The 12,500-nt window shown below is 49.5% G+C and overlaps 1 protein-coding gene across 6 annotated transcripts in view; it reads right to left on the bottom strand.

Annotated features, from left to right (window-relative positions):
- tnrc18 (trinucleotide repeat containing 18) overlaps window positions 1–12,500 on the bottom strand; it is a 73,610-nt gene that overhangs the window by 16,673 nt on the left and 44,437 nt on the right. For 3 of the 6 annotated variants that reach the window (XM_062531366.1, XM_062531369.1, XM_062531367.1), the window contains exons 15-22: window positions 12,417–12,500; window positions 11,755–12,163; window positions 10,879–11,142; window positions 6,642–6,884; window positions 4,395–4,789; window positions 3,244–3,372; window positions 1,789–1,939; window positions 549–666 (exon numbers count right to left, since the gene is read on the bottom strand). The exon at window positions 12,417–12,500 is cut by the window's right edge and continues 91 nt beyond it. In XM_062531366.1, coding sequence (XP_062387350.1) covers window positions 549–666; window positions 1,789–1,939; window positions 3,244–3,372; window positions 4,395–4,789; window positions 6,642–6,884; window positions 10,879–11,142; window positions 11,755–12,163; window positions 12,417–12,500 — 1,793 coding nt within the window. The remainder of the gene's footprint in view (window positions 1–548; window positions 667–1,788; window positions 1,940–3,243; window positions 3,373–4,394; window positions 4,790–6,641; window positions 6,885–10,878; window positions 11,143–11,754; window positions 12,164–12,416) is intronic. The other 3 variants (XM_062531368.1, XM_062531370.1, XM_062531371.1) reach the window with 3 other exon arrangements.

Raw genomic sequence — 12,500 nt, 5'->3', positions numbered from 1 at the left:
TAATCCATATGTATGAGGCACAGGCAAGCCTCAGCTTGAGGGGGAGAGGGGGGGAGAGAGAGGGGGAGAGAGAAGAGAGAGAGCATTCAAATAAGTTTTACATCAATAAATCTGCCGTTTGCCGTTTCCAGTGATGAACTCCAAGTGTTTTGGACCAGGAGAGAAAGCAAGCCAGCGAGCATTTCTTTTTTCCCACCCAATCGACAGCCAATGCAGCCAGTTTGAGAGACTTTATCTGCTTGATCTCTTGATTGAACCGGCATTCATCACAACACAAAAAAACCCCAGTTGTGTTACACCGGCGGCAGTTAGGCAGCTGGGCCTCCGATCTCATCAGGAGAGAGAGAGAGAGAGAGAGAGGGAGAGTGAAAGTAAGACAGAAGAGAGAAGAGAGAGATAAGAGACAGAGAGAGAGAGAGAAAGAGAAAGAGAGAGAGATGAGAGAGAGAAAAGGGGATAAACGGAGACAACCGTGAACACAGGAGGAGCTCAGAGACAGAGAGAGAAAGAGAGAAAGAGAGAGAGAGAGAGGGAGAGAGAAGGCTTACATGTCAGGGGAGTGGACGGTGTTGACGTGGCCTGCGTACAGCAGCTTGTCGTCCATGGGGATGAGGACCCGCAGGCCGTCCTGCAGCTCATCCTTGTCGATGACGCAGTTGCGCGGCGCTGCAAGAAGAATGCAATTTTGACCACCAACACTCTACCTCGCCTCTCTACGCTGGATCTGTGTCTGTGTCTGTATCTGTATCTGTGACAAGGTCCAGATGCCACTGATTCGACTGTTGCCGTCACAAACTGTAAATAGTCAGAAGTCAAAGGGAAAACTGTCTGGGTTGTAAAAAAGCAGCGCGGAACGCCTGGTTCTAGCGTCTCTCGGAAGCCTCGCCAGGCGTGGAACCCAGCACACCGAGCTCTCTAATCACGGCCAACCTAAGTTCAGCAAAATGGCCGACCGCGGAGGCGAGCTCTATAGAGCAACCCCTGCCGTTCACCCCCGGCATATGGATGCAATCAGGCCGTGTCAAACAAATCTCGGCATTTTTTTTTTTTTTTTAAAAGTGCGAGATTAAGATAAGCTGCGGGGGGGTGAGAGCGCCCCGCGCCTCCTGCGTCACTCGAGAAGAATGCGTTTTATTGGCGTGAGCGAGAGGGAAAATGGCGACTAATTTAGCCATCAAAAGGCATTATGAGTCCAGACAAGAGGAGAGGAGAATTACAAAGCAGCTGCAGTATCTGGCTGACAGCACTGGGTGTGTGTGCGAGAGGGGAGTGTGGACTTTATGAGCCATGTGTATCGCTTTATGAATGTGAGCGTGTGCAGCAGTTATGCATTTGTATATCGATACAAGCTGTTTAGTTATGAGCTATGAGCTTGGCTATACATGAGCCTTTTATAAGTTGTATAGTTTTATTCACGTGTCGAGTCATATTTGTATGTTGCAGCATGTGCTTGAATGTTTCTTTCATTGTTACAGGCGGTGTGCATTTATATCAGATCATCAGATCATAGATCATATAAGTTCAGATGCGTCTAAATCTGTCTGACCTTCTTTTACATGAGCAATGTTTTAATCAGGCACCTATAGGTTTCTTCCTACAAATCGATATTCCAGGCCAGGAAGAGAGTGGTATTTACTAGAGAGAGTGAAACTATTTCTTTAACGTATGACTAACATTCCCGCACCATCAATATCTGAACTCTTCATAAATGCCTGTGTGTGCCTGATTTGTAATGTGTACATTTGTGGGTGTTGACATGAATTGTGTGTGTGTGTGTGTGACTCTCACCAGGTGTGCAGGGCCTCTCCGGCTGGGATGTGTTGACAGATACGTTCTCGTCCTCGGAGAAGCTGCTGTCCTGGTTGGGCTCGAAGTCCTCGTCGGCCGCCATGCTTTCCATCAGCCTGCTGACGGCACCGCCCTTTCCTGAGCGCACCTGCTGGGGGGGGGGGGGGACACGAGAGCACGTTACACCCCCACTACCATCATCCTTCAAAGAGCGCGGGCACACACACACACACACACACACACACACCCACACACACCCACACACACACACACACACACACACACAGACTCTCTCTCTCACACACACACACACGATACCAAACACCGATGTGGCTGCCTTGTGTGATTCTCAGGATGAATCACGGGTGTGCTTACGCTGCAAGAATTGATTCAGGGCGAAACCCATTTAGATGAGTGACAAGCTGGGCCGCTGTGCAAAAGCAGGATCCATCTATGAAATGCCACAGGACCCAGGGGAGCATAATAAACCGAGCACACGCACACGCTACCGTTACTGTTTTTTTTTTCTCTGTGTGGATCATTAGAACATGTGATCCCTGCACTAAAATGAAAATGGGCTGGCTTCATTCTGCCATGAATAATAAATGCGGAGGCCAATAAAGAAACAAACAAACAAATAAATAGATAAATAAATCAAAAATAAATAAAGAAATAAAAAGAATGCACCATGTGTGCGGATAGGAGGAGAAAGGCAGAAAATGGATGGAGCGAAATGTCCTTTAGTTAATTGAGCTCTCCCTCCCACTGTGTCCTAGTGACTAATTAGGCGGCCACCCCACGCTCACACCCCGCTAACGACCCCCCCCCCCTCCCCGACCCCTGCCTCCCCCCGGCCGCTGTTTCCTCAATCAGGGGCGTGTGGTATTCCGAGCAGACCTGCGATGCGCAGGACAGGGGCTGGGGTTGGGCTGGGCTGGGCTGGGGCTGGGGGTGGGTGTACTTAACGGATGGCTGATTCTAATGCATGGCTATTCCCAACAGGGTGTGATGGGGAGGGGAGGCAAGGAGAGGGAGTCCTAGGACTGCCAGGTAACATTATTCTAATGCCTTCTCAGACGCTCCCTTCCTCTCACAAGTACACCCCCCCCCCCACACATACACACATACACACATACACACCCCTCCCCAACCCATCCCCCCCACCCACACACACACACATTCTTTAGATCCCCCACGCCCCTAAATGAATAGCCTCACAAAATGGCAGCTAGGTGCAGCCTTTAAAATATTTATCGCCTGGGCAAGGCAGAGGCTCTCTGGCGCCATAAAAAACATGACTGGGAAACGCCGCCCTCCCTTATGAAATTGCGATGCACTATTTATGCACTTCAGGCAGCCAGTGTTAGTGCAGGCAGACGCTGAGCGGAGATAAATAAGTGGTTTAATGCCGGCAGCGTTACGGCCACCGAGGTTAATGGGAGTTGCCGTGGTTACCTCTCTGGCTTTGGGCTTGACCTTGGCCTTGCGTCCAGGGCTGACTGGCACGACAGGGGTGTTCTCTATGTGCGAACTGGACAGCTGAGGGGGTGCCACACATGTCGGGCTCTCCTTGCCCTTCTTTTTCTATGACAAACAAAACAACAACAACAACAACAGCAACAACGTCAACAAAAGCAAACTATAAAGCAAACACGTTCTCTACACTGGTGCAAAACCATGAGTCAGACAGGCTCCGTCAGAGTAACTGTGGCTACTGAAGCCACCTGTGAACTGAGAGACGGGCGTTTCTCTTTTTTCTTTTTTCTCTCTCTCTCTCTCTCTCTCTCTCTTTCTTTCTCGCTGCAGCCGGATGTTTTCCGCGGCGTGATATGAGGAAATGGACATTAATGGGTATTCATGTAGGGAGCACTATAAAAAGGTGCTCGGGTGGGTTGGGGGGGGCGGGAAGGGGAAGAGGAAAGGCAAACTCCAGTTAATTGAAGCCTGGCGAGCTCCAATCATCCTTTTGTGTCCAACAACATGACACACTCAGCGGGGGGCCTCCTTGTCCTACAAATGTACTGAGACACCTGCTGCTGGAAAAGCACTCAGCCCGGCTCCCCCGCACTTGGCAAACAGCGGCTCACATGGATGCCGTCGATAAAAGGATCGGGGGTGGGGGGCTTGTCTGTCATGCCTTCGTGGAGACAGAATCAAGGGTCTGCCATGGTGAACACGTCAACTCCTCCCCAAACCTTTATCCGGCGCCAAAAAGTTTGGAAAAGCTGTATTCACCTCAAGTGAGGAATAAACTAATTCTCTGAAGTGAACTGGAACAGTGTTTCATCAACCACCACCATCCTCTTAATTACAAAACTCCACACAACAAACCAACTGGCACCCCTTGTGTTTGTAACATCCAATCATTCACTGCATAGAGCACTATACAGTATATCATGCAGTAAAGGTTCACTATAGTGCATTACATAATGAATGAGCGGATGTGCCAAACTCATAGATGGTCTTGTTCATGGTCCCCGACCAAGTAACATACACTACTCACAAAAAGTTAGCGATATTTTGCTTTTATGTACAATTTCAGGATGAACCTAAAATTCACTATAACCTACAAGTAAAGTCAACGTAATGGTGTTTACACTGCATACCTTGTTCAGATCCTTCAGCTCCTTCATCTCCTTGGGCTTGCTGACTTCCTTGGGGCTCTGAGGGTTGGATTTGGGGGGGCGGGGAGGCGGGGGCTTGTTGGTGGGCGAGACGGGATTGGCCGCGGCGGCGTCGTGGAGGAAGATGCGCTCGCTGCGCCGCCGCGTCCAGCGGTCATCGTCGCTGCCGTCGACCCCAAAGTCCAGGCTGAACTCCCGGGGCGATTTGACCTTCTTGGGCTTCCGTCCGCGCTTGCTGGGGCTGGACTCCTCGCGCACCACACTGGCCGGGGGCAGCAGGGGGAGCTCTGGAGCAGAGCGCTTGCCCTGGAGCAGGGAGGGGAACTTTTTCCGGATCTTTCCGTCGCTCTCCGAGTCGGTGAAATCAAAGTCAGGGCCTGGGGAGGGAGCGTTGCAAACAAAACACCCAGCTCAACAACAGCTCCACCAAAAACATCTTCACACATCTTCAAACACAGTGAACACCAACCTCACATAGTACAACATCTGCCTCTCGACACACACACACAGTTCACCAGCTCAACCAAAAACATCTTCTCACATCTTCAAACACAGAGAACCCCAACCTCACATCGCACAACATCTGCCTCGACACACACACACACACACACACACACACAAAACCACCCACACATGTAACCACAACACAAACCCAGGGGATTTACACATGCTCGTTTTGCATACCTATTCATTCCCCCCAGTGCAACAGACATGACAGCTCACCAGGGACCCACCCCCGGGACTCTTGTGCGGCGGGCCGCCCCGCTGGCCAATCCGAAGCGCCCGTCGCCGTAATGTGCACTTAAAACCATAAGTGGAGCCAGATGGACGAGTGGAATTCTCCACTGATGCTATTTGGATGCACTTTGAACCGCGGGGTCTGGAGTGCCTTTAATTGGGAGGGCTTGCGCGCGCGCTCTCCGCCTGCTCTGGCTCGGCGCTCTCCCGAGTCGTTCTGGCTCTGGCTGTGGCTCTCGTGCTCTCTCTCTCTCTCTCTCTCTCTCTCTCTCTCTCTCTCTCGCTCTCTCTCGCTCTCTCTCGCTCTCTCTCACTCTCTCTCACTCTCTCTCACTCTCTCTCACTCTCTCTCTCGCTCTCTCTCGCTCTCTCTCGCTCTCTCTCGCCCTCTCTCGCTCTCTCTCGCTCTCCTGGCGGGTCTGGCGCTGCCACAGGGTTCGGGCTGGTCGCTGCAGGGTGCACAGGCCTGGATCACACGCTCACCGCACTGTTCCATCACCACCCCAGAGGAGAGATGGGAGGGATGTGTGTGTGTGTGTGTGTGTGTGAGATGAGGGCTGCTGGTTGGAGCAGAGCAGAACAGCAGGCCCTTGGTCGCCTCGCGGAGGACACACACACACACACACACACACACACACACACACACACACACACACACACACACACACACACACACACACACACACACACACACACACACACACACACACACACACACACACACACACACACACACACACACACACACACACACACACACACACACACACACACACACACACACACACACACACACACACACACACACACAGGAAACAGATGTGCCGAGTGGGTAATGACACTCCAGTCTCCAGGTGGTGCGAAACTGATGTGTGCCTACATTCAATAACACTCCCGCCGAGTGCCCATTCAGAGCACAATGTGTTTTCATCCGCCAAGCACCTTTTCAATTTTCTCCCCTCCTCTCTCCCTCCCTAACCTCTGTCTCTCCAGATCCATCTTGGTGCGCTCTCTCTCTCGCTCGCTCACTCTCGCTGCCTCTCCGTCACACAGTCAGTCACGCACGGGCTCGGCACGGCCCCTGTGAAGGTGTGCCCACCACCCGATGCCAATGACAGTGTCTCATCAGGGACTGCTCCACTCCCGCTAGACTCACGGGCATTATGCAGCTGGCATTATGCCCGACAGCACATACATCAAAGACCTAACATGTTATTTTACTGTGTGCGTGTGGAAGTGATGCTTACACATCTTACCAACGCAAGAGGATACAAAACACAGCCAGACAAAAGATGGCATAGAATGGCGTGACAGAGTCACATAGTCCCCATTCAACCTAAGAGCACTAACACTCACACACACACACACACGCACACGCACACGCACACGCACACGCACACGCACACGCACACGCACACGCACACGCACACACACACGCACACGCAACCCAATCCAAGCGAATTAAGAGTGTAATTTTCTTTCTTTTTTTACCCAGAATGCTTTGCCGCTCCTGTTTCTTCTTGGCCTTGTCCTTGGCCTCCAGCTGGATGAGGGACAGGGGGTTGCTGACCACTGGACTCGGAATGGCGCTGGCGGCGAAGCGGGCCAGCATGCCGAGCCCGCTCTCCTCGAACGACGACGAGCACAGGCCGTCGCTCTCGTCCAGATCGTACTCGTACTCGTCTTCCTTGTAGTCATCCTCGTCATCCTCGTCATCCCTATCTGTGAGATACTCTGCGTGGGACAGAGGAGGAAGACGGAGGTGTGTTAATATCGCAAACAAGGCTTTTTTTAAAAAAAAAAAAAAAAAGACCTGAAGAGATTGAAACCGTATGAGTGTGTTTTGCACTTTAAAAAGACACAAGTGTCGTTGGCTTAAGCACTTTTGGGTATTAGTGTTCTACCAGTCTCTGGTTGTGGTTAGCAAACGAGGCATTGTATCTCCTCGTACTAAATGCATTCTCAAGCTGAACCAAATACATGCTTTTTTTTTGGCTTGTTTTCTCAAAAAAAGACATAATGAATGCAGCCCTTTGGCACTTCTTTTTAAGGATTTCCCTCCCCGAAAAAAAAAAGGTAGTGACTGGACTGCTTAGGGGGGGGGGGGGGGGACAAAAAAAACAGCTCGGCAGCCGTCGTGAATACCAAAAACCGGCCTGTCATTCATCATCCTGACAGCGCCAGCGAGAGGTGGGCGTGCGGCTGCACCGGTTCCCTTCCGTCGGGCCGCTCTAATCTAGCAGCACGGGGGCCAAGTCCGTCTGGATTAGGGAGGGTTCCAGTGCAAATACGTGGGCGCCCACCCACAGCTACACAAGATTACTGGAAGGGGGACAAAGCCTGGCTTCATGCAGCAGTGATACTGCAGGCCGGGTGGGCAGTAGCTCATCAATACAGCTTTTTTAAACTTAAGGAGCTTTTTTCTTTTTCGCTTGCAGGGGAGAAGGGGAGACAGGCGGTGGTGGTGGTGGTGGTGGTGGTGTTGGTGAGGGTGGCGGTTGGGCCTGATTTAATTCAGCATGTCCTCTTGCGCTTTCCCCTTTTCCTCGCAAAAACGAGAGGACGGGGGTGGAGGAGGAAGAGGGGTTTGGATGTAAACGATTTCCCCCTTTAAGCCAGACTAAACACGAGAGTGGCTCGGGAGGGAGGGAGCAGCCCCATCCCCGATACTGCTGAACAGAGCGGGACAGTGGTGGGTGCTGTTGCTGCCGGTGGTGGTGAATAGAGGCGGCTAAAAAAAGATGTGGAAATACGAAATAGCCCACAGCACCACGGAAAACGCCTGACCAGCATGCAAAGTGAGCACATACCCCTGACTAAGACGGTCATCAATTATTAACGCATCATTCAGCGAAGAGCTTGTCCGACAACTGATAAAAAAACGGAACAGCGGACTCTCAAGGACTAAATGTAAGACAGCAGGTACCCATGTGAAAAGCAAAAGTAATAATAATCATTAAAAATAAATAAATAAATAAATCACTCCTCTTTTCATTCGCTTTCATCAAAAAAGCTGAGGCACACAGTTAACAGACAAGGACAGAGGACAGAGACAGGATGTTAGCGGTGCAGTTAGGGTTTGAGGAAGCCGTGGTGAGCTGGTTAACACAAATGACATTAGGAGGCTTTGAAGCAGACACATAAGAGGAGCTCAGCTCGTGTCGGTACTGTGCACGCTCAAGTTAGAGATCCCCCATTCCAGGTCTGACTCGACACTCCCAAGTGTCATTGTGACCGAGGAAAGAAAAACAACAAACAAAAAACAAAACAAAACAAAAAAAACACATCAAAATCAACCACAGGCAGGTGGAGGGGTGGAAGCAAGCAAAAGGGTAGCACACAAAGCGGGCTCAGCGGGACACCTCCAATGCCCCATGGTGCACTCTGTCGGGCACACTGGCCCCCGGGTCATGGGCAGCCTCGGCATTCCTCAGCCATGGTTATATCATCGGCCTCCCTCAACCTCTATGCTCACCTGCCAACACATTACGCAAGACTCTGGTATAATGCCACCACTACCATCAGTGCTGTTCTACTGAAAAACACTCCGCAAGACTCTGGTATAATGCCACCACTACCATCAATGCCCTGTTATGCCGACAACCACTCCAAAAACTAATGCTAGAATCACGCAGCCAAGATGACGGCAATATTGGAGACAACCGTATCTCTATTCACTGAATTCAATTCACATCATCAGAAGAAAGCCACATGTGCTAGTTTTTTTTTTTTTCAGTCTTCTTATGTCACCTTTATTGGAACAGACTAGCCAATGCCAAGTGGCCATATGGGCCTAGCACTAGGGAAACATCTGCAACTGCTTCTAAAATCGATGTGATTAAACATTAAATGCCATCTTCCAGACATTAACTGTCAGTTACACAAAATATGTTCCATCCTGCAAAAACTATCCGCCAAAGACTGTAAATGTCATTTGCATGTATATGGACTGCAAAGAATCTCAAACAAGTGGAATTGTCATGAAACGGGTTCTGTCAACACACAACTATGCATTAAAATGGAAGAAAACGTTCAGTAAATTTTAAGTAAAATCATAAAACTGAAACTAGCCTCATGAGTATACCAGAGCTCTGTGTACACAGATCAAGCGGTGACATAACCATGGCTTTTCAGGCACTCCATTGCCTCAAAATGGCATTCAATTCGCAAGAACCGACCAAAACAGAATTATTAATAATAATAAAAAAATAGATATTGCAAAAAAATTCATAACATTCCCAAATATATTTGTTGTTATTAAACGTTTAGTTTCTGTAGCAGAACATCAGAACAAATTGGGTTTTTTTTTAATCAAAATTGGTAGACAAGCAAAATCAGTAGCAGATTAATCAAGAAGTCACATCAAAATCAAATAGAAAAGGAGGGTGGTGTCCTACTTACAGAACAATGCCCATGGCTCAGGTGACATGGGAGACTGAGCTCACGTTGTGCGGATGGCTGGCCGGCTGCAATAGTCCCAGCCATGCCAAGCTTAGGCGTCTGTTTGAGAGGTTGCAGCAGGACAGGCAAATGCAGACCAAGAGACATTCAAAAGCATCATGGGTAGGAGAAGGGTGGGGGGTGGAGGAGAAGGGTGGGGGTGAGGGTGGAGGTCAAAGGGCAGGGGTGGAGGAATGGCCAAGCAGCTGCGGGGGCGGAGAGGGGAGGGGAAAGCGAGCAGTCTAGAGAAGCTAGGTTATTCATTATTGGTGTGGCTCGTTTAGTAAGCAGCCCTGTTTTCCAAATATCCCAGCAGGTTTCCTGACATGTGGCTCGTTTTTCACATACCATCTATTCCAAATCGTCTGGACTGGAACAATGTCTGGAGTGAGGGAGAGTCAAAGACTAGCACCCTGCAGCTTTAAGAGATGCCTCTCCCTTGTACAGATTTGTTATTAAACAGTGGATGCTGAATGAGATGTACATATCAAGTATATTGGAAGGCCCGATGCCGAGATGTATTCAGTTGTTTTCCATAAAGCCAAGAGTGAATAACTGGTTTGGAGATGCGTCTAGGCTTGACTCGTCTCATAATGCCGTCATTGAATAACAGAAATGTGAAATCTCTGCGGCCATTCTGGAGCCTAATAAATCACACAAGCCATTTATTCCAAATCACAAATAGGCAGAGCCGTTTTTGCTAAGGGGATATTTGAATAACAGAGCAGTGTAGTTGCAATGTGCTAGGTGCTGCAGTCTAAACATCTAGATAGAGATGTAAGCAAGAGAGACAAAGACCACAGTTTTTCTCTTTCAATAAAAAAGAAATCAGCATGTTTAATAAAGCTTGGGTACCAAACTGCAATACAATTGATCAAACAAAATTTCCACAAAGCCACACATTTTTTCCAGTCACAATGGCAACTATGTCTTAGAAAGCCAGACATAATTATAAAAAAAGTGATTTAAAAAGAACGCAAGCTTTAAAAATAGCAAAGACTCCAGAAAGAGCCAATAATATTATATACAAGCATTAAAACAGGGCTTTTCGGAAGACTGCACTGCCTGAATCTAAAGAAGAATCCTCTAGAAACACATCAGCAAAGCCAGCAGTGGTGGTGTGGAAAACAAAAACACAAACAAAAACAAAACAAAACAAAAATATAAAGCAATAAAATTTAGAGAGTTATGAGGATAGCTGCCACCTCTCTAATTCTTTGCATAGTGTAAAGGTTTTAAATTTTTTTATTTGTTTGTTTTTAATCTTAGCGTTTTTTCGTTCAGTAACCTTGGTCGAACGAGTCCTCTGAGGAGCTGACGCCTGCCTCCTGCAGCAGCATTGCAAAGTGCTTGTGTTTCCGGTCTTTGGCCGCCTGCTTGGCTTTGAGGGTTGCCGGCGAGGCGCAGGCCCTTTTCGACGACGCCGAGCGTTTTTTCTTGGACGGAGTGCTGGACATGCCCGGCATGGGGTGGCGCGAGCTACTGGGCCGGCTGAGCATGGAGCGTGGGGGCCACCCGTCCTTCAGCGAGTCCTCGTCCTCGGAGTCGGTGTCTGCGCCGAAAAGCAACACGGAAAGAAACTTAGGGACTGCGGACCCAGAGGGCTGCTTAGAGTCAAATAGCAACGCTAGCAAATAGCAATAGCAATGAGACCAACAAGTCAACTGTCCATGAGTATCTCCCCCCCCCCCCCCCCCCCCAAAAAAAAAAAAAATGTTACACTGTGGAAAACGGTTCAAAACAGTTAATAAAGCCAGTGTTAATTACTAGAATTCTCAAGTCAACTCTTCGCTGAAGGTTGCATTCAGGGGAATGAGCCTTCCAACCCCATCACAATTAAAATTGACATCATGCCAAGCCTAACCCATCCCCCAACCTTCATTATCACACAACATCCAGGAGTCCAATTAGCACAGCCGATATGGTAATCAATGGCATCTCCTAAGAACCAGCCATTCTTATTACTGCACTACAGTGTCCACATAAAACTATAATGACTCACGCATCATTTGAATGCAAAGCACTCGCTGAGAGAGTGAACCAGGGCCTACACAATATGGCTCATTTCAAAAGCTAGTCACTGCTGGCTAAGATCTGGATATGAGGACTCATCTCCAAGAGCCGGCCCGGCAGGTTAGGTGTGTCCGGCGGTCAGCGCACTTACTGTTGGAGTAGCTGCTGGCTTCGGATCTCGCCGGGGAGTACGACACCTTCCGCTGAGATCTCCCCTTGAGGCTCGAGGCGTCCGGGTTTTTTGTTTTGCCGGCCATTTTGCTTTTACCTCCTTTGGACGAGGACTTGTGCATGAAGGCGCCGAGGTCTTTGGACAGGCCCGGCGACTTGCTCGGCCGGCCTGCCCGGGAGTCGGCGTCGGAGAGCGCGGGCCGCTTGCTACCGCTGCCGCCGCTTCCGCTGCCCCCGCTAGCCCTAGACTTCCCCGAGGGGGTGTCTGTAAACCTACAGGAGGACTTGTTGAATTTACCCAGTTTAGTGAGCGACAAGGCCTTGTCCAGCTTGGTGGCCAGCTGCTCCTGCTCACTCACTCGGCCCTTTTTATGGGCCTTTTTAGGCACCTGTCCACAAAAGAAGAGACATAGAATAACAAGACACAGTGTTATTTATAGGAGTCAAAAATCGGGAACATGTGCTGCATTTCATTCCTATCAGAGAAGGACGGAAGAAAAGGGAACAATAGAGTGAGAGAGATGGAGGATCAGAGGTTGAGGAGAAGACCTTCTCTTGAACGCTTGCATGTCCATGGCTGGACGTTATAACCGCCAACAAAAGCTAAAATCTTTAAGAGTTTTTTCCTTTCCGCACACTGACCTCGTGGGAGTAACTGGACGATGCTTCCGGGTCGTTCCACCGCTTCTGCTTCTTCTTGCCCCGCATGGCTCCGCTGTCCAGCTC

Source organism: Sardina pilchardus, chromosome 3 (assembly GCF_963854185.1).
Source record: "Sardina pilchardus chromosome 3, fSarPil1.1, whole genome shotgun sequence".
Taxonomy (NCBI): domain Eukaryota; kingdom Metazoa; phylum Chordata; class Actinopteri; order Clupeiformes; family Clupeidae; genus Sardina; species Sardina pilchardus.
Note: the sequence above shows the minus strand (reverse complement) of the source record. Positions and strands in the feature narration are given on the sequence as shown.